The 18,341-nt window shown below is 40.2% G+C and overlaps 1 protein-coding gene across 3 annotated transcripts; it reads left to right on the forward strand.

Annotated features, from left to right (window-relative positions):
* Window positions 1-1,059: 1,059 nt before the first annotated feature.
* Window positions 1,060-18,262, forward strand: naa25 (N-alpha-acetyltransferase 25, NatB auxiliary subunit). 3 transcript variants are annotated; one of them, XR_004698885.2, is made up of 25 exons: window positions 1,060-1,192; window positions 4,000-4,085; window positions 5,297-5,435; window positions 5,521-5,639; window positions 5,792-5,866; window positions 5,954-6,061; window positions 6,276-6,354; window positions 7,266-7,377; window positions 8,554-8,643; window positions 9,390-9,562; window positions 9,659-9,771; window positions 9,863-10,070; window positions 11,827-11,916; window positions 12,003-12,183; window positions 12,561-12,660; window positions 12,832-12,983; window positions 13,076-13,201; window positions 13,303-13,546; window positions 14,193-14,316; window positions 14,402-14,467; window positions 14,559-14,656; window positions 14,744-14,854; window positions 14,987-15,127; window positions 16,168-17,938; window positions 18,088-18,262. XR_004698885.2 is itself a non-coding variant. In XM_035184752.2 (24 exons), exons 1-24 carry the CDS (start codon window positions 1,135-1,137, stop codon window positions 16,288-16,290), a joined length of 2,916 nt encoding a protein of 971 aa, XP_035040643.1. In that variant the 5' UTR covers window positions 1,060-1,134; the 3' UTR covers window positions 16,291-18,262. The 3 variants fall into 3 exon arrangements, 2 of the variants coding, with proteins under 2 accessions (XP_035040643.1, XP_035040645.1); XM_035184752.2 differs by having other exon boundaries at window positions 16,168-18,262; XM_035184754.2 differs by lacking the exons at window positions 1,060-1,192; window positions 4,000-4,085; window positions 5,297-5,435 and having other exon boundaries at window positions 5,732-5,866; window positions 16,168-18,262.
* Window positions 18,263-18,341: the final 79 nt, after the last annotated feature.

Raw genomic sequence — 18,341 nt, forward strand, 5'->3', positions numbered from 1 at the left:
GTGTGTGTTGTTTTGATGTTGACCTTTAATTGTTGCATTTGATTGAACTTTAGAACTGTCACTTATGAATGAAAGGTGCTATACAAATAATCTTGCCCTAATTGATAATACTTACATTCTAATGATATAATAATATAAATATATGGAATAGTGTAACGATCACAGGGTTCATCGGAAATGGGGTGCCAAATGTAAAAATTCATTCACAATTTTTCCGCTGATATATTTCAAATATTTAGCTCACTTTCTTCACATTTAGCTAATTTTCCTCACGTTTAAGACATAAATTAATGTCATATATAATTTAAATGTTCTATCTATATGTAAATGTTAAATCTAAAAGTAAATGTTAAATCTAAATGTAAATGTTTAATCTAAAATTTTGATTTAAAGGTTCAGTGTGTAGAATTCAGTGACATCTAGTGGTGAAGTTGCATGTTGCAGCTAAATAACCCTCACCTCGCCCTCCCCTTCCAAACATGAAAGAGAACCTGTGGTAGCCTTCAGTTGTCATAAAAACTCAAAGGGTATTTAGTTTGTCCAGTTTGGGCTACTATAAAAAACATGGCAGCCTCCGTGGAGAGGACCCGCTCCTGATGTAAATATAAATATAAAGGGCCCTTTCTAGGGTAAAGAAAACAATAATCATATGGTTTACATGATCACACAGAAGTGAAAACTAGGATTTTTTCATATTTTATTTCTGCCAATAGATCCCTTTCACCTAAATCTTACACACTGAACCTTTAACATTTGACATGTACATATAGATATAACATTCAACTTATATATGACATGAATTTCTGTCTTAAACTTGAAAAAAGTGAGCTAAATATTTGAAATATGTCTGCGAAAACAATTGTGAATGAATTTTTACATTTTGCACCCCATAATCGGATACATCAGCTACAGTTGCTGATCACATATATTTTACCAATGTTCGCTGGAGTTGGCAGTAAAGTGAATGCTGGACCATAACTTGGCGCTGCAGTATTTTTTCAGAGTACTTTTGAAGTGATCGCAGTACTTCCTGCAGCTCGGAGGCAGAAATCAGCCCAGACAAAATCCTTTAATCGCTCCTGAGGCAGCCGCCAGTGCGCATGCGCGAACATCTACCAGCAGGTAAACTCCACCATGGCGGCGAGAGGCCATGTGCAGGACCCCAACGACAGGAGACTCAGACCCATATACGGTACGGACTCGGTGTGGAGGTGTTTGTGTGTTTGCAGGTGTGCTACGCGCTGTTGTGCTGTGTACGGCTGCATGTGTGTGGACGGGTGGATGGTGTCGGGAGTCGGAGTGCAGCGCTGCGGCCCCTCCAGCTCCGACCGCGGGTTCTGCTGCCTGCAGCGCCCGATGACAGTGCACCTTACCCCGGTCTGCCACCGAGCCAAAGGTGGCTCACGACCACCGCGGCCGGTGTCCGGGTGAAGCCGGGCTGTCTCCGTGTTGAAGCCGCAGACCTTCCCGGTGGTGTCCCGTGTCCTCCGGCTCGGAGGGGTTTCTCCTGCTGCTGCTCCTGGTCGCTGTTTGACAGCTAGCCTAGCCTGCTAATGTGTCAGCTAGCTGCGGACATGCTGCGGCTTTTAGCACGTCGACAAGTTAAAGTTGTTTTAATTGTGAGAAGTGTGTTGTTGTGGCTCAGGTTGACGCCTGTTCTCTTGTGGTTGTGTGTCCGGCTCCAGTCTGAGTGTGTAACTGCTTTTGTGTCCTGCTAGCTAAATGTTACACGCTTAGCTTCCAGTTAGCATTGAGCTCACAAGTTAAAGGACAATGCTCCAAGCTAACTCCGGTATATTAGCCTGCTAGCCAGTTAGCATAGACCTGTTAACAGTGGTTGTACGCTGTGCTGGTCATGTAATAGAAATACCAGATGATCATAGTGTTAACTGTGTGTGTGAGTGTATGAATGAACTATACATAACCTCAGGTTTACACTGTCCAGAGGTGGAGCACAATTATGAGCTAAATGGACTGCAGTTCATTCATTGTATGCTACACAGGGTAATCCTGAAGGACTTCAACTCATGACTGTTTTTTATTACTAATTAATCTACCAGTTATTTTCTCGATGAATCTTTGTGTCTCTTAAATGTCAGGAGTGTCCAAAGTGTCCTGAAACTTTGTTTGACCAAAAGTCCTAAATCTAACAATTATTACATTTACTGTGTCAGACCAAGACAATACGGTGTGTCACGAGCGATGAGTTGGAAGTTTGACATGTTCTTCTCTATCTAAATCCGCCCAATCCACTAATCCACCAACTGCCACAGTTTGAAAAAATCTATTTGAATAATGTTTTTTAAAATGCCAACGTGATAAATGTTTTGCTTTATATGAAAAACAATTCAAATGTGTCCAAATGTAAATCACATCTAAGAAGCTAGAAACTGCAATTGTTAATATATTGAAAATGTACTAAAATGGTTGATAGATAATCCATTTAGTAGTTATTGATTGATGAATCAATCAACTAATCATTGCGGCTATATGAAATGGTCAATTTAGCTTAATGCTAGAGCTACGATTATTATCAATCTATTAACAGAACATCAACTTGCAACTGTTTAAAACCGAGTAGTCTTTTCCCGATTTTCTTGAAATTGTGGATGTTATTTTCCTTTTGTCTTATGTCACATTAGACTGAATCTCTTTGGCCATCACAGTGAAGTATAGTATTATTATTGTCCTTTTATTTAGTTATTGTCTTTTCAAGAGAGACCTGACCAAGAGGGCAGCGTAATGTTTTGGTCCAGCAATGAATAAAAATAAGAGACAATGGAAACTGTCGCACATCATATGGCTTCCATTTGTTAAAGCATGCAAATATCTCGTAAAAATGAAACAGGTGAGAGCAACTTAGTCAAAATAAAATTAATAAGGTGCAAAAAAGGCACATTTGTAAAAAACGTGAAATGAAAGTTAGAAATTTCAGAGGAAAAAGTATTGACCTAGAAAAGAACTATTCTCCCGGCACTTTAGGACGGACTTCAATTCACTAACCGTCATCAACTCTGGCAGTTTCAGGTCCTTCTGTACATTGTTCCAGGAAAAACTGAGCAATTTAAAATCCTTTCTCCCTCAACAGTGCCCGACCTCGTTATGTTATATTTCAAAATAATCATTTGTTGTAGCCTAATAAATGTATTAATATGTACAGCTGCCACCAGAATTATGTGACACACACACACACACACACACACACACACACACTCTTCAGAACAGCTGTGTGCCAAAATTAACTGTGCCAGACAGGACACTGTGGTTATGTCACATCTATTCTTTCTGTTCAAACCGTCGTCTCAGATGAAACCAAAGTTGACGAAAGCTTCTAGAAATTTGTTGAACCATTCATGACTCATCATTTAGTTCCAGGGTTCAATTCTGTCTGCTGCCAAACTGAGCAGCACTGACGCTGGATGGAAAAGACATTTTAGTAACCACTGAGAGACTAGTTTACTTGTTTTAGTTTTGAAACTACATTTTCATTTGCTGCAGCTGCAGAGCTAAAATTTGTTATTTCCTGTCAAATCGCAGTTCTGCCTTTCCAAAGGTTTTTAATTCAGTTCAAAGCTTTGTATTTTAATAATATAGATTAAGAGCATATTCAAGTAAAAAACACTCAATACAGTTAAATGTTCACTGACAGTTATACAATTAACATTTCATTATTATTTCTGATTATTTTACTGATGTATTTGATCAAAGTTAGAGCTAGTAGTCGATCAACAGAAAAGTAATTGGCAACCATAAATAATTGAGTCCCTTTTTTGGACAAAATAGTGAAAAAACATAAAATATTCAAATTTCAGCCTCAAGTGAGAGAAGATCCTGTTTGTTGACTTTTTGTCAATAGAAGTTATTTGTAGATGTCATTGAATCAATAATTGACATTTATTTTTGATGAAAATAATCATTAATTGCTACCCTGCTTTCAAACTTTGCATGATGCATTCAAATCTAACCTCAATATAATCTTGTTCTCCATTGCTTTCCCAGATTACCTTGATAATGGCAACAATAAAATGGCAATACAGCAGGCGGATAAACTGCTGAAGAAACATAAGGACCTGCACTGTGCCAAGGTGGGTGACTCTGGGACTGTTGTCTCTCCCAGTGTTGGGGTTTGCTCATCGTGCCCACTGTTGGCACAAGCCTTTTTTTTTTTTGCATTGATGTAGTCATTAAAAGTCTCGTTCTCTGACCATTTTCTCTCCCACTGCACTTGCTCATATCCACCTCAGTCATGTCCCTCTTTGCATAGACCGCACCTCTAAAGAGATACACATGCAAACATTCCACCAGGCTAATAAGACTGCAGCAGTTTGCACTTTGATGGGGATGGTGAATGAACACATGCTGCTGCAGCAGGGGACAAAGCTGTGACCTGTGACCACCCTGCTGTCACCCACACCTCAACCTCACATACTGAGCTCCAAATTGATGGGGTTTTAAAAATGTGTATTTATTCTTGGTATGAATAGAAAGAAAAGGATCAGAGACACAACACGTCACACGGTAAAAGCCTTTAGTTTTAGAAAGTTATGTAAGTTCTCTCAAATGTTGAGTAATTGTAAAAGGGAATAGTTTTATTTAACGGATATTTTCCTCTTTTAAATCGTTATTAAGTTGAGATTTTTACAAACGCCCTCAAAAACTCTGATTTCTCTGTATCCATATTTACATATAAAACAGCGTTTGATAAACGATAACATCACAACTTGTGCATGCCCACTGTGGCTTTTTGTAATGAGCACGTGTCAGAAAAAAGAACAATAGCAGCTATTTACCAGTTTCTCCACATTTGGTTAGCACTGCGAGGTCCGATTACAAATTTGTACTAAATTTAGCATGACTGCACCACATTAGCAGCATTCACAGGTTTCTGCTTCACCCAATATTACTTTGACCACAGCATTCTTCTTTGGTGTTTGACAGATTGTTCACTTTATCGGGCCTGGCATGCTTGAGCATTTATAGAAGTTTTTGTTGCGTTATTGTCAGAGGTATTTTGTAAAAGAAGGTTGTGTGGCCAAAAAAATTGTGTTTCTAAGTACCTGTGGCTCCATTGTGACTGTGTTGTCAAAAAGTTCATGTAGTACTGCACACACACACACACACACACACACACACAGCAGAAGATGGCTCAAATCACAGTCAGATGTGGTTTTGATTTACCTTTTTGAAATGTCTTAGTATCCATTAGACATTACCTTGGCTTTCAAATATTCTTTTTTGACTTCTCTCTGTTGTTCCCTGTGTAACTCGTTGTTTTGGTCTTTTCTCGTCCTCTCAGGTTCTGAAGGCTATCGGCCTTCAGAGGACCGGAAAGCAGGATGAAGCTTTCACTTTGGCCCAGGAGGTGGCCACCCTGGAGCCCACTGATGACAACTCACTACAAGCCCTGACTATACTGTACAGAGAGATGCATCGTCGTAAGTACACACACACCAACACTCATGAAGGCTGGTAATAATACTGAAATGGCTGCATGTTAATTACTGTACCTGCTGCTTGCAGCGGAGTTGGTCACCAAGCTGTACGAAGCTGCAGTGAAGAAGGTTCCTCTCAGCGAGGAGTATCACTCTCACCTCTTCATGGCGTACGCTCGTGTCGGGGAGTACAAGAAGATGCAGCAGGTATGTAAGCTCACATCCACACTTGTGTGTAAACATGCAAACACACATGACTAACAGCTGCGGCTTTTGTGCTCCATTGGTAATTTAAAAAGATGGACACATAATCAGAGTAATGAAGAGGATGTTGACGACTGCGTCTTCGCACTTTACAGGCAGGAATGGCCTTGTATAAAATTGTCCCCAAGAATCCCTATTACTTCTGGTCTGTCATGAGTCTGGTGATGCAGGTATGGGTAGGCTTTTATGACACACTCATTCACATTCCTTAAATATTGTCGTTATTCTGAAAATGATACACATGCCACGTTGTTCAGGCCATCTCCGCACAAGATGAAAAACTTGCCCAAACCATGTTCCTGCCTCTGGCTGAGCGCATGGTGGAGAAAATGGTAAAAGAAGAGAAGATTGAAGCAGAAGCAGAGGTGAGTTGGATGTCTGCATGACCTAAAGGGTGTTAAAATGGTATTTCAGCTGTACCCAAGGTTTGACTGAGTTCACTAATAGAAATGGGCTTTGTTCTGCAGTTTTTTTGATTGCTCTACATTTTGAAATTGCTCCATTGGCCAGAATGTAAGACAACTCTGTTTATAAATGTTGACCAATTGCTTTTTTGTTTTCTTGTGTGTGCCACTGTAGGTGCAACTGTATTTTATGATCCTGCAGCGCTTGGGGAAGTGTGTAGAGGCTCTCGAAGTGATCAGGGGCCCACTTGGGGGTGAGTTGATGTGTTGTCTTGTTTCTGTGCCTGAAAAGTCAAGTCCCTTTATGTTCACTCACAGTATGTGTGTCAAATGTGTTTACACTGTATGTTTGGGGTTGTCTTTCCGTCCATTCTAATAAAAGTAATGTCTCAGGAATTCAAATCTTCAAATTTGTCTGAAATGGACATTGACCAGCCAGGATCAGCTGGTTAGATTTTATGGGTTAAACTTTAAAGGCACATTGACCACATGTTCGTCTTGAACGTGATATGTCAGGTATTTGATTACGTCTAACACCAATGTTCTCTTGGACGTGAGGATTACTTGATTCGAATTTAAAGCTCATCGTGGCCTCAAAAGAAACACGTTTTAAACTCAAGAATTCTAAATATGAAGAAATTTAACACAAATGTCTAATAGGATCAAATGAAGAAGTGATGACCTGTTATAACCAAAGGTCAGCGTCACTGTGATCATAATATTCTGCATGGCCATTATTGAAGGCTGTAGCTCCGGAAAAGAAGGGGAAGTTGTGAACTTCCTCACTTGTTGGCTGAGGACAATGCACATTACTCAGCATTTCTGCAAACGTGCCAGCTTTAGGCAGTCCTTTGGCAGGTTGTTCTGAATCAACAGTAAGATGCTCATAATTTACTATATCATTCTCAAGTTATTGCACAAATTATGCAGAGCAGCAGTGATTCAATAATACACTAACTATTTAGTATTTACAGCTAAAGAACCAATGTGAAGCAACATAATACAATAGTAAGCATTGGAACAGTGTTAAGTACAACCAATTTTTAAAAAGTTATTTAAAGGTTAATATAAATAGTTTGAATTTAATAACATGGTAGAATAGCGCATGAAAGACGAGTTAGGTTTGGTGCCAGTTCAAATCTTATCATCCATGTGTCTCCAACAGAGAAGCTGACCAGTGAGCTGCAGAGCAGAGAAACCAAGTGTATGATGCTGTACCAGCGACTACAACAGTGGCCAGAGTGCAACGCCTTGGCCCACAAGCTACTACTCAAAAAGTGAGTATTAAACCTCAGTCTTAAAAGGCCCTTTACATTGTGCAAGTTTGGGCTGTGACATGCAGTGAAATCATACAGTGATCATCAAATCAAAGTGCTGATGCTAGATTGTACTGTGACAACAATTTGGCAACAGAAGACATCCATCCACTTACTGCGCAGGCAAATCAGTCCAGATATCCCTTTTCCCAGCAATGTTTTCAGCTCCTCCTCAAGGATCCAGAGGTGTTCAAAGGCCAGAGGTGTATATCATCTTTCCAGCATGTTCTGGTTCTACCTGCAGAATAAACTGTATTGGCTCAGTAGTGCGTCTCCAGCAAGGCCCAACAGTCCCTTTTTATAAAACCACTTTTAAAGTCACTAGATCCAGATTTTTAATCAGAGCCTCATCAAATTTCTTACACTCACAAATATCAGTCCCCTGAATATTTTTTTTTTTTTTTCATCATGATCCGTGAATAATTGTCTAAGAAATTATTAATTATTGAAAGCCCCCTATCTCACAATGTTGAAGAAAGTGGATAAAATATTCTTGATGAGGATCTGCACCAAAATGAATTGGCTTTTTCCCTGACCCATACCGAATCCTACCGATCATACCGAAACGCATGCCAGTGATCACATAACATCCTTGGCAGAGGTAACATGAGGAAATCTTTGAACATATTGTCTGCTTGTTAATGATCTCAGCTTGCTTCCTGCCCTGCGTCAGTCTCTTAAACTTCAAGTCGAAGACACAAAAGGAAAAAAAGATAAAAGCAGTGCAGATGGATGAAACAGCTGGTGTTATGTCTATTTATGAGAGCATACATTTATGAATCATACATTATGCAATCTGACACAGTATGATTGTGACATGCATCAATGAAAAGCATCTGAGGTCTCTCTAGTCCTGTTATTTGCAAAGATATCTTGGAAAATGTATTTTTCTAACCATATTTTTGTTGACCTCAACCAATAAGTTCCAAAAGTCAATCTGAATTACCCCCAGAAATATTCTCACCAAGTCTGGTGAAAATCCATCCATGTATACACAGGATTGAAAACAAAATGCTGTTTGTGCGGCTCCACCTGTGTGCAGGATAATGATCATTGTTGTTGCACAGTGTAAAGGCTCCTTTTGGCATTTCTGAGAACTTGAGAACCACAGACAAACGCTTGTGTTTCTGTTTCCAGTCCCGATGATTGGCAGTTTTATCCCGCCTACTTTGACTCTCTCTTCCACCTCATCGACCAGACGTGGAGTCCGCCAGAAGAAGGCGAACAGTGAGTACAAAGGATTAATATCTTAGACATTTAGTGTTTGAGTCCACAAAACACTCCTTGAGTCTCAGGGGACTTTTTTTTTTGTTGCAGCCAAATCCAGTACATTTGAAGACATTATTGACCTATCTTCAGACGTGAAAAAACCTAACCTCCCTCCATACTGCTCCTGTGGTGTCATCAAAGTGTCTGCAAGCCCGACATTCATATTAGACTCGAAACAAGGTCATTAACATCGTGTTTTAAGCCTTGGTGTCCTTTTGATATCTTCCAACAAGGTGCATTTAGGGGCTGTCGGAAATGCTAACGTCTGCTAGCTTAGCCACTTCTGGTGAACCTTTAGGCTTAAAACACGGTGTAAATGACCTCGTTTCAAGTAGAATATGAATGTCTGGGCTTGTGGTCACTTGGATCCAGTTCTAGTCTGCTGTCATATTCTGTGATGGTCAGACATTAGCTCAGAGAACAAGTAATTCCCAAAAGATGCTGTGCTATAGTGTTAGACTTTGAAGACCAACCCTTCGACTTATTAATTGTCATATACACAGGTACTGATTTCATTTGCAGTCAGCTGAAGTATTGTAATGTATATGTCAGGCTCTATTTGTCAGTGTTGGAGTTTATTCAAAACCGTCCTTAAAGCTCCTCCGTTCTTCTGTTTGCCTCGAAAGATTGTAAGCCAACAAGACAGAGTTTTTCTAAAAGGACAAACATAATAACATCCAGCTTCGTTCCGTATCTGTCTGCAGCTGTTCAGAGGGTGCGGTACATCACACTGTGGCTGAAGTGGTGAGGTTTGTGGAACAGAGAATTAAGGGGGAGGACGGCAAAGACTCTCGTTCGCTCAGAGGGCCGTATTTAGCTCGGCTTGAATTAATGCACAGACTCAGAGAAAGAGGCTGTCCAGAGGAAAGCCAGCTCGGTAAAACACATTGAACCACACAAAATTTTACATTCAGCCTTTTTCAAAGTGCTTTGACCTTTTGCGTTTGACAGTTTGTTGCTTGGATTCAAACAGGTGATCCTTTAGAGCTAATGGTGCAGTTCTTTGGGAAGTTTGGAGACAAACCCTGCTGCATCACCGACCTACAGATATATCTACACCTGCTCTCTTCTGAACACCGCGTTCAGGTAAGACCTTGGTTCCTGCAGTGTTGCTGAACTGCCTCTAGTGAAGTGAAGGGTGTGGATGTGAAACACATTTTTCTCTGTAACCTTTCAGTTCATTAACCGTCTGAGTGAAGCGGTTCCCCTCAGGGAGCAGGGAGAGGAGGGATTCACTTTTCCAGAGGATACCAAAGCGCTGCAGAGGCATTTGTGTGTGTGTCAGCTGAGCCGAGCACTTGGGCTGCAACACAGTCTCGACGTGGATGGAAAACTGCGGCTTATCACGGAACTCAAGGCTCACTATCGTCACGGCCTCAAGTTTGGTAAGTGCATCGTTCCTCTTGACCTCTTGGCATTAACATTAGTTCAGGATAAACAGATTGTTCATGGCGCAAAGGGTCAAAATATTTTTGCAAAGTCCCTCAAACCATACAGATTCAGGACTTCATTGTGTGAATGCAGCAAGTGTCACACACTCGTTGACCAGAAAAATGGAATCCCTTGTCTGCTACCACATTTTGAGGCAGTGACTCTTCATCAAATCATACTTATAAAAGAAGCCAGTGTTGTGTTTTTGCACACGACGAGACAAAAACCCATTCAACATCGAAATTCACTGTCGCATGACTGAGGCTACAGTGGATGTTAGACAGGACATGTGCAGAATTGGGAGAAAATGCCTGTTACACAATCTTCTGTGTGTTTCTGAGGTATTTTTCTACTTTAATGTTCAATCAATTCCCTCCTCAGTCCTTAGATTGATATTATTGGAAATCACTGCTTCCTGTCCTAGCAGCCAATCTGATTGTATGTGAATGTTCAGATCTGCAGCAGGGATTTTCTGCAAGCATGAACTAAATTTAGACCTCAGATTTTCTGGAGAAAGACTTTGAGGCATCTGTACTATTCTTTGTTCAATTGACTGAGCTAGGGTTGGGCTATTGGATGAATTTATAGTCTATTGGCTGACTCTATCGTAGGTTGCATTTTTGGGGGGTGATGTTCGATTTGGTCATTTTATTTAGCTAATATAATGGTCTGTCTCCTTGAGAATTCATCATCTCATTATATAATGATTTTCTCTTCCTATCTCAGTCTATCTCTCTCTCCCATTGAGTTGACACTCCAACACAAACACCTATCATTGGACACGTCTGTAAACTCAGACTGGGTAAAACTGAATTTGGTCTTCACAAACCTAAATGACGGCCTCTATCATTTGCATATAGAGCAGGGAAATTCGTTGTGTTGAAATCTTTTGCTGCACTACACATTTGCAAAGACGACTTATTATATTTTTTATATAATTCAATATACTTGATTTGAAATAGCGCTTTACGTTCTTGCACACAGCACGGATTCAGGCAAGAAAGCTGAGAGAAGGCAACACAAACAAACATGGAAGAGGATGAACATAATTCTGAACAGGATGAGGACTCTTACAGCCAAGATAAAACCAGGATCTCAAACTAAAACAGTAGCTACCATATGTTACGAACTGGTAGCCTAATGCTATAAAATGAAGGCTACTTATCCATTGTCAAAGACCCACCTACATGCATGAATACAGACAAAAAAAGAAAACACTTAACAGATATACTACAATTTAATTGAGTATGGAAATAATGAACATAAATGACATAGTAAGTCTGGTATTTAATGGTGATGAAGCTCAAACCCAGGATTAGCCTGCACACTACTGGTAGCCTCACAAACTAATTGAACCTTCTGCTATGACTAATTTATCACCATCATTTTTCTAACTAAATTTTTCATTACAGAAGTCTGGTGCCACTGGCTCAGATAACAGTGACTCTTTTTTTTTTTTACGAAAAGTATCGGCATTGAAATGTATGACTTGGTATCAAAACCAAAATGTTGGTATCGTGACAACACTACCTCAGACTCGGACATTGTAAGACACTTTTTGTCAGGACACATGAGCTGCAGTTGTAACTTACATCTGCAAAGACATGACCCCAATTCCTACAGTTGATACAGTAATGCAGTAAGGATATGCATGTTAATCTGGATATGAAATGTGAACATTCACTGACTTGTCAATCTCTCTGTTAACAGGGAAGAACGCTCTGAAGACGGAGCTGCAGTTTTCCGATATGTATTGTCTCATGGCAGCTCACGTATACATTGACCTTTGGAAGGAGACTGGTGAGTTTTTCTCGCTCTCTTATTCCATTCCTTCCTCTGTCTCCGGTAATGTCGTCTCTGAATGTGTTGCTGTGTGTGTGTTGCAGGGGATGAGAACATGGTGTGGCAGTGTTTGGGTATGCTCCAGGAGGGCCTGTCTAACAGTTCCTCAAACGCCCAGTTCAAGTTGCTGCTCCTGCTCCTCTTCTGTCACCTGGGAGCCTTTGAGCCTGTAGTGGACCTTTACTCCAGCCTGGATGCCAAGCATGTCCAGCATGACACGATAGGGTCAGTACATAACACAGTTACCTTCAATTACATTATGGATTGTGTTTAACGAGCATTTCAGAAAACCCTCCTCAGAATCCTGTTGAAAGTGAACCTAGAGCTGTGAGACCTTACATTATCATCATCTGTCCCGAGGTCACAAGTGGACAGCATTAAGTTTTGTCTGTTCACACCTGGTATTCAAATGGGTTTTGAATGTTTTTTCACTTCCCCGCTCTATATGCAAATAAACACATAGGTCATTTGTTTTTTACGAGGACCACGAGGTGTGTGTGTGTGCTCTGAGACACCTGCTAGATATTAAGCCAGACCACCATGTAACATTACTAGTAAGAGATTTTAGTGTCAAAAGGCCTTTTTTTCTCTTTCATTTCCAGGTTTCTGTTAACACGTTATGCTGGGTCATTGGGGCAGTTTGCAGCAGCCTCCCAGTCCTGCAATTTTTCCCTCAGGTTTTTCCACTCTAATCAGAAAGATGTAAGTTTGTCTCACCTCTTGATTTGATTCCTGAGACTTTTAAATCCTGGATCTCTGTTGTGTTTTCTGCTTCATTCATCTCTATTACTTAATTTATTTCTCTCCTTCTCCTTCAACTTTCTTTCTTTCCACCTCAATTTTCTTTTCTATTCTTGCGAATCTTTCCACCAGACCTCAGAGTACATCATCCAGGCGTATAAGTATGGCGCGTTTGAGAAAATCCCAGAGTTCATCGCCCTCAGGAACAGGTTGAATCAATCTCTGCACTTTGCCCAAGTCCGCACTGAGAGGATGCTGCTGGACCTGTTCCTCGAGGCTGATATGTGAGAATATACTCAACACACACTGTAAATTCTAAGGACTTGTGCTGTTGAGAAGGATTTTTAATTTGCATATTGCCTCGTGTGTTTTCCAGTGTGTTGAGTCTGGAGGAAAGTGTGAAGGCCATGTCTTTGTCTGCAGAGGAGGATGACATCCCCTGGGATAATATGAGGGACAACAGAGACCTTACTGTTTTTACCAGCTGGGACCCCAAGGAGAGGTATAGAGTTATTTTCCACATTTCTTACATAAACAGAGACCCGCGTCCCCGATTAGAAGCTCTAGTATTCCAAATCAACCCATCCTCCCTTCCTTTCACAGAAAGCTAACTGACGAGCATCGGCGTCGGTCGGTAGAAGAAGAGTCCGTGTGGCTGAGGTATCGTTCTCTAACACTTCGCCTCCTCGCCCATTTGGCTGGTCTGGCACACGCACCCTCGCAAAAAAACTCAGAGATAGCCACCGAGAACGGAGTCAGTGACAAGAGCTCGATTCTCAGCAGCCTGCTCTCCCAGCTCAATCAGACTCTGCAGACAGCCGCTCAGTTGGCAGAGAAACACATCCAGGTACGTTTAACACACAGGCAACACACTTTTAATGATAATATAATAATCAGCAAGTAAACAAATCGTACTGTGTCACTTGTCACAAGTATTAACACCAGCCCACAACATTCCCATAAATACCTAATGATATTAAGACAAAGCAAAACAAAGGTTGTGTACTCCTCCAGAAATGCTTTCTAGTTTGATGCTGGTCTGATAAAATACTTGAAAATGTACTAACCAATACTCATTTTTTATTTTCATATTGATGAGGTTTAGTTCCTTCTCCTATTCCACTGCATGCTTTGTGTTTTATAAAGTGGGAGCTAAAGCCTTTTTCCAAATGGCAAATGTTCATACATCATCATCTACTGTACAGGGCGACAGTTTTTAATAAAGTCTCTAACATGTATCTGAATCCACCTTGAGTCTCACTTAATATGTTCACTGAATTTTCAATCAAATTTTTACAGATATTTATTAATTTAAAAGGACTCAAAGTTTGTTTCAAATAAAAAAATAAAACTCTGCATTTTTCACAATTTTAAAAATTAAAATTTCTGAACATTGAATGTTAAGTTAAAAAAACATTTTGAAAAATATTTCCAGAACATGTGAATGACATAAGGAAGTACATTGCTGTAATGCTGTTACTGTTGCACCACAGTATCCACTCCTGGGACCACCCTCCACCCGCCTGGCCCCAGCTCTGTCCAATGGAAGCTGCCAGTGTCAGGCTGCAGCCCTCCAGCTGTCTGTCAACCTACAGGAGCTGGAGACTGTCGGACTTGGTAAAAGGATGGCAGTAATATGAGGTGTACAATCTTGATGTGGTCTGATGGTTTTACAATTACTAATCTCTTCGTACCGTCCTAGATGAGTCGCTGGAGCTTCAAACCCAGATCTGTAACAGTTTCAAATCATTAGTGGTACAGCTACAAGGTGAGTTAGCAGCTGGAGTCTCTGATCTCTTCATCAACAAAGAAGAGTAAACATTATTCAGTGTTTCATGTTTCCCTCTTCCCATCAACAGAAATACTGAATAAATGCAAAGGGGATTTATTGGAAATGAAAGACAGCACATTGAAAACCTGGCCCTCCTTATTAGAAAACCTTATCTTCTTTGTCGAGGTGAGGCATCGCTGTGCTTGCTTATTTTCCTACTTATTCTCAATATGATATACTCGTGTTGTGACATAATCATGTTGTTCTGCGCAGACGGTGTGCATAGTTTTGTGGATGGCTAGTTACTGTGCCAAGATCCTCCGACCACTCAAAACTAGTCTACAGAAGAAGAAAAAGAAGAAAAAGGACACAAACACAGCTCAGGTACAGTCCCCTCTGTTTACTCCTCATATACACCCATGCATAGAATATTAAACACAGTATTCTGCTCATCACAATGTGAACTGATCAATACTGATTAAGTGCAACTCCACTGACATTGTGTCTCTCTTGCAGCCACTGGTGGTGTGTGGGTTCCAGGAGCTGTCGGGGAGCTTGCAGGACCTGCTTACCGAGGCTTTGGAGCATATAAAGGGGCAAGAGACTGGCATCACAGCCCTTAAATTAGCCAGTTTAACCTTGGAAGGATACAAACAGGTCAGTGAGCAGATGCGGGTTCTGTTTCTTGCTCCCATCTTGTTTTTCACAAATACAGTATAAAAATGCTCCTCGTCTTCCGTTGAGATTTTTAAGAAATTGAATAAAAAGAAGCCTCAGATTCATATTTGTATGACTTTCAAACAGAGAGTTCTTGATTGTAGTTGACATGACAGCGTTCAGTCAGAAATGTACATTTGTTATGTTGGACTGCAACTAATTCTTTTTTTACTATTGATTTATTTGCTCTTTTAAAATGTACTGCCCCAATGACGTAAAACCCAAACTGATATCATCACATTTTTGGATCTATCTGACCGACGGTTCAAAATATTTTTCATAATATAAAGAGGCAAATTCTAACACCTGAGATATTGAAACCATCAAATGTTTATTTTTGCTTAAAAACTCAAATTATACATTTTTAAATAGTTGGTTGAATTGTATTCCTGTGGATCAATTAATCGACCACCACATCCATTGGAAAGCTGCGTAGCTTCAAAAAATCATCGATGAGCACGGTCGGGAAGTGACCTGCTGGTTTTCAGCTGCAGAGTCAGTGTGAGGAGAGACTCGGGAACAAATCTGAAATTTGTTTGTTGACCTACAACATCTGAGTGTTTGTTTATTGGTGAAAACATTGAGTTGAGAGAATCTCCACTCATCAGCCAATGTGACAGAATATTTGATTCAGGTTTGTCATTTCTGGAGAAATCCGAGGTTTGTAGCAATGCTACTTTTGTTTAGGCTATGGAATGATTTACCAACTTTTAAACAAACATCCGTTGTCCCTTGAGGATGTAGCTGTGTGACTTTAACAATCCCCTGACTTTTCTTCTAGTGCCACCATGAGGTTCACATATGTCAGGTTATTTTATACATTATATACCGACAGTGAATTAGAAAATCTTGTGTCTTGGCCTGAATGGAAAGATCTTAATCAAATGATCATGTTAAATTAATTCTTTTGTGGGTGTGACATTTTCTTTTCTTTTCTGATGAGCTCTGAGGTTTCTCTTTCCTTGTCATGTGTTTTTCAGGATGAGGCGTCGTTTATGAAGGATGCTATGGACAAGGTGCAGAGCAGCTACCTGCGCTCGCTACAGGAGGTGGGAGATCTGCTCAAAAAGAGAGCAGAAACTATAAAGAGCCTCAAGATCTGAAGATCTACATTCACCCCTGATTAAGATGACTATACTCCCACCATCAGCCCCCTGTGCCCCGCCCCGCACCACAGTCTGTCAGCCCACCAGCTAACCTGCAAGTCCTACTTTTTACTTGCTGGTCCAACAAACCCAGACCCAACACGCCCATTAATCATTTCCACCCTCTCTCCCTTCCTGCATATTTCTCACTCAGCATTCGTGAACTCTCAGACTGGATTTTTTTTCTTTTCTTCCACTCCAACACACACCTCTGAGACATTTGCAACTCATAGCACATAAGCTTGTAAGTAAACTCATGAATTTATAAAGCAGTTATAAGTGAGAATGAGGGAAAGAACGTGCTCCTTTTGAAATAAATAAAGCAAATGAACAAGCAGTTTTAGATGAACTAATCTAATAAATTATTGTACATAGTGAAGAGCAACTACCACAGATGACTAAATGAGAATACAAGGCACAGTAAACCACTATTTTGTTTCCTCTTTATTCCTCACTTTGTTTTTTCTGGTGACAGCAATCTCAGTAAAACACAGTGCTACACACACACGTTGAGGAGAGTTCTGTCAATGTGCTGCTTTTTCAGCTGTTTCTCTCTTTCAAACAAAAAACAGGCACAATTTTGCATTTAACTGATGCACTCTATGGAAGTATGGACACCTGGCTCGTAGCTGGAAGCCTTTGGATTTAAGTCTCCCATTCAAGAATTATTGTCACATTTGTGTATTTTTTTTTTTTTTGTGTGTGTGTCTCGCTTTGGTGCTGAAAGTGGAACCACCTCTGTAGTTGCAGTATTATAATGAGCAATGTTGAGTTCAATAACTAGCAGGACATTTTTTCTATTAAGAATTGTCTGCTGCTGTGGTTTTGTTTAGTTTCTCTTCAGTACAAGTGGTGCTTGTGAAACATGTCTAGGTGGAATTGGGTTGTTCCAGCACAAAAACAAAAAATCCGGCATGGCTAAAATCATCACAATCCTTTAAGACTGGACTGATTATCAATATTTAAGAGTGTGTGATTGTCTAAATATGAATATTCACCACAAACTGTATGTTTTCCACTCCCATCTCGCTGCAGACATCCTTCTAGCATTGTAACCCCTGCATCAGTATGCAATGACTATTAATGAAGTGAAGAGAAAGATCCTGACAACTCATTCATGAATACCCGTGTGTGTAGTGACAGAACATCAAATTCATAAGATTTGACAGATCTAGATTGTATATTCTGTCTTGAATATATATTCTAGTTCAGTTTAGACCGGACCATTGTAAGGATTTGTCTGCTTTGACCCAGATCTGATTGCACAGTCAGTTATTCTTGGCTCTTTCCTTCCTATCAATAATGGCTCAAACCCAGAGAGGTGTGTTTCCAACATTGGACCTAATTGTAAATAAAAGTCAAGGCAGCCTTTTCAAAGTACAGCGTGCAAGGACATAGGTGTGTTTTTTAAAAGCAGCTGCAGTAGAAGACTTTGAGTTTTGTCCTGTGTTCATGTTTTTGTCATGCCCACCAACTCCTCCCCAAACAAGACTTGTGAACCAAAACAGCGTCATCACCCTAAGCATCTTCTCCTGTTCTAAATAACCAGTCACATATAGTTCAGACATCACCAAGGAGCACTGACGGATGACTGCTCACTCTGCAGGTAGTGTGCAGTTTGCTTTTACACCATTTTATTGAGACTTTGGCAGAGCAATGTGAAAATGTGACTAAATCCTCCCCTTCCTGTTAAATCTTGTATATGCATACAATCACATACACATCTGCTAATAAATGCCTTTTTTTTTTTTGAAGAGCTGATCTCATCTGTCTGAATGGAGAAGATGTTTGTGACCTGACTACATGTGTTGTCGAGGTTCAGAGTAATGGTTGACAATCTGGAGTGTCACCTCACCACCCTCTTTTGTTAGAAAATGGAAAACAGAAACACTGGAAAGCTTTTTTTAAATAAAAAAAGACGTAAATGTGAGCTTGTTTTATGTTGTGTAACGTCTAACTCTTTCTTTCGTAAATTATTGCTTTCTCTCAGAATAAATAAAGTACTTTAC

The sequence above is a fragment of the Hippoglossus stenolepis genome, chromosome 18 (genome assembly GCF_022539355.2).
Source record: "Hippoglossus stenolepis isolate QCI-W04-F060 chromosome 18, HSTE1.2, whole genome shotgun sequence".
In the NCBI taxonomy this organism is placed as follows: Eukaryota; Metazoa; Chordata; class Actinopteri; order Pleuronectiformes; family Pleuronectidae; genus Hippoglossus; species Hippoglossus stenolepis.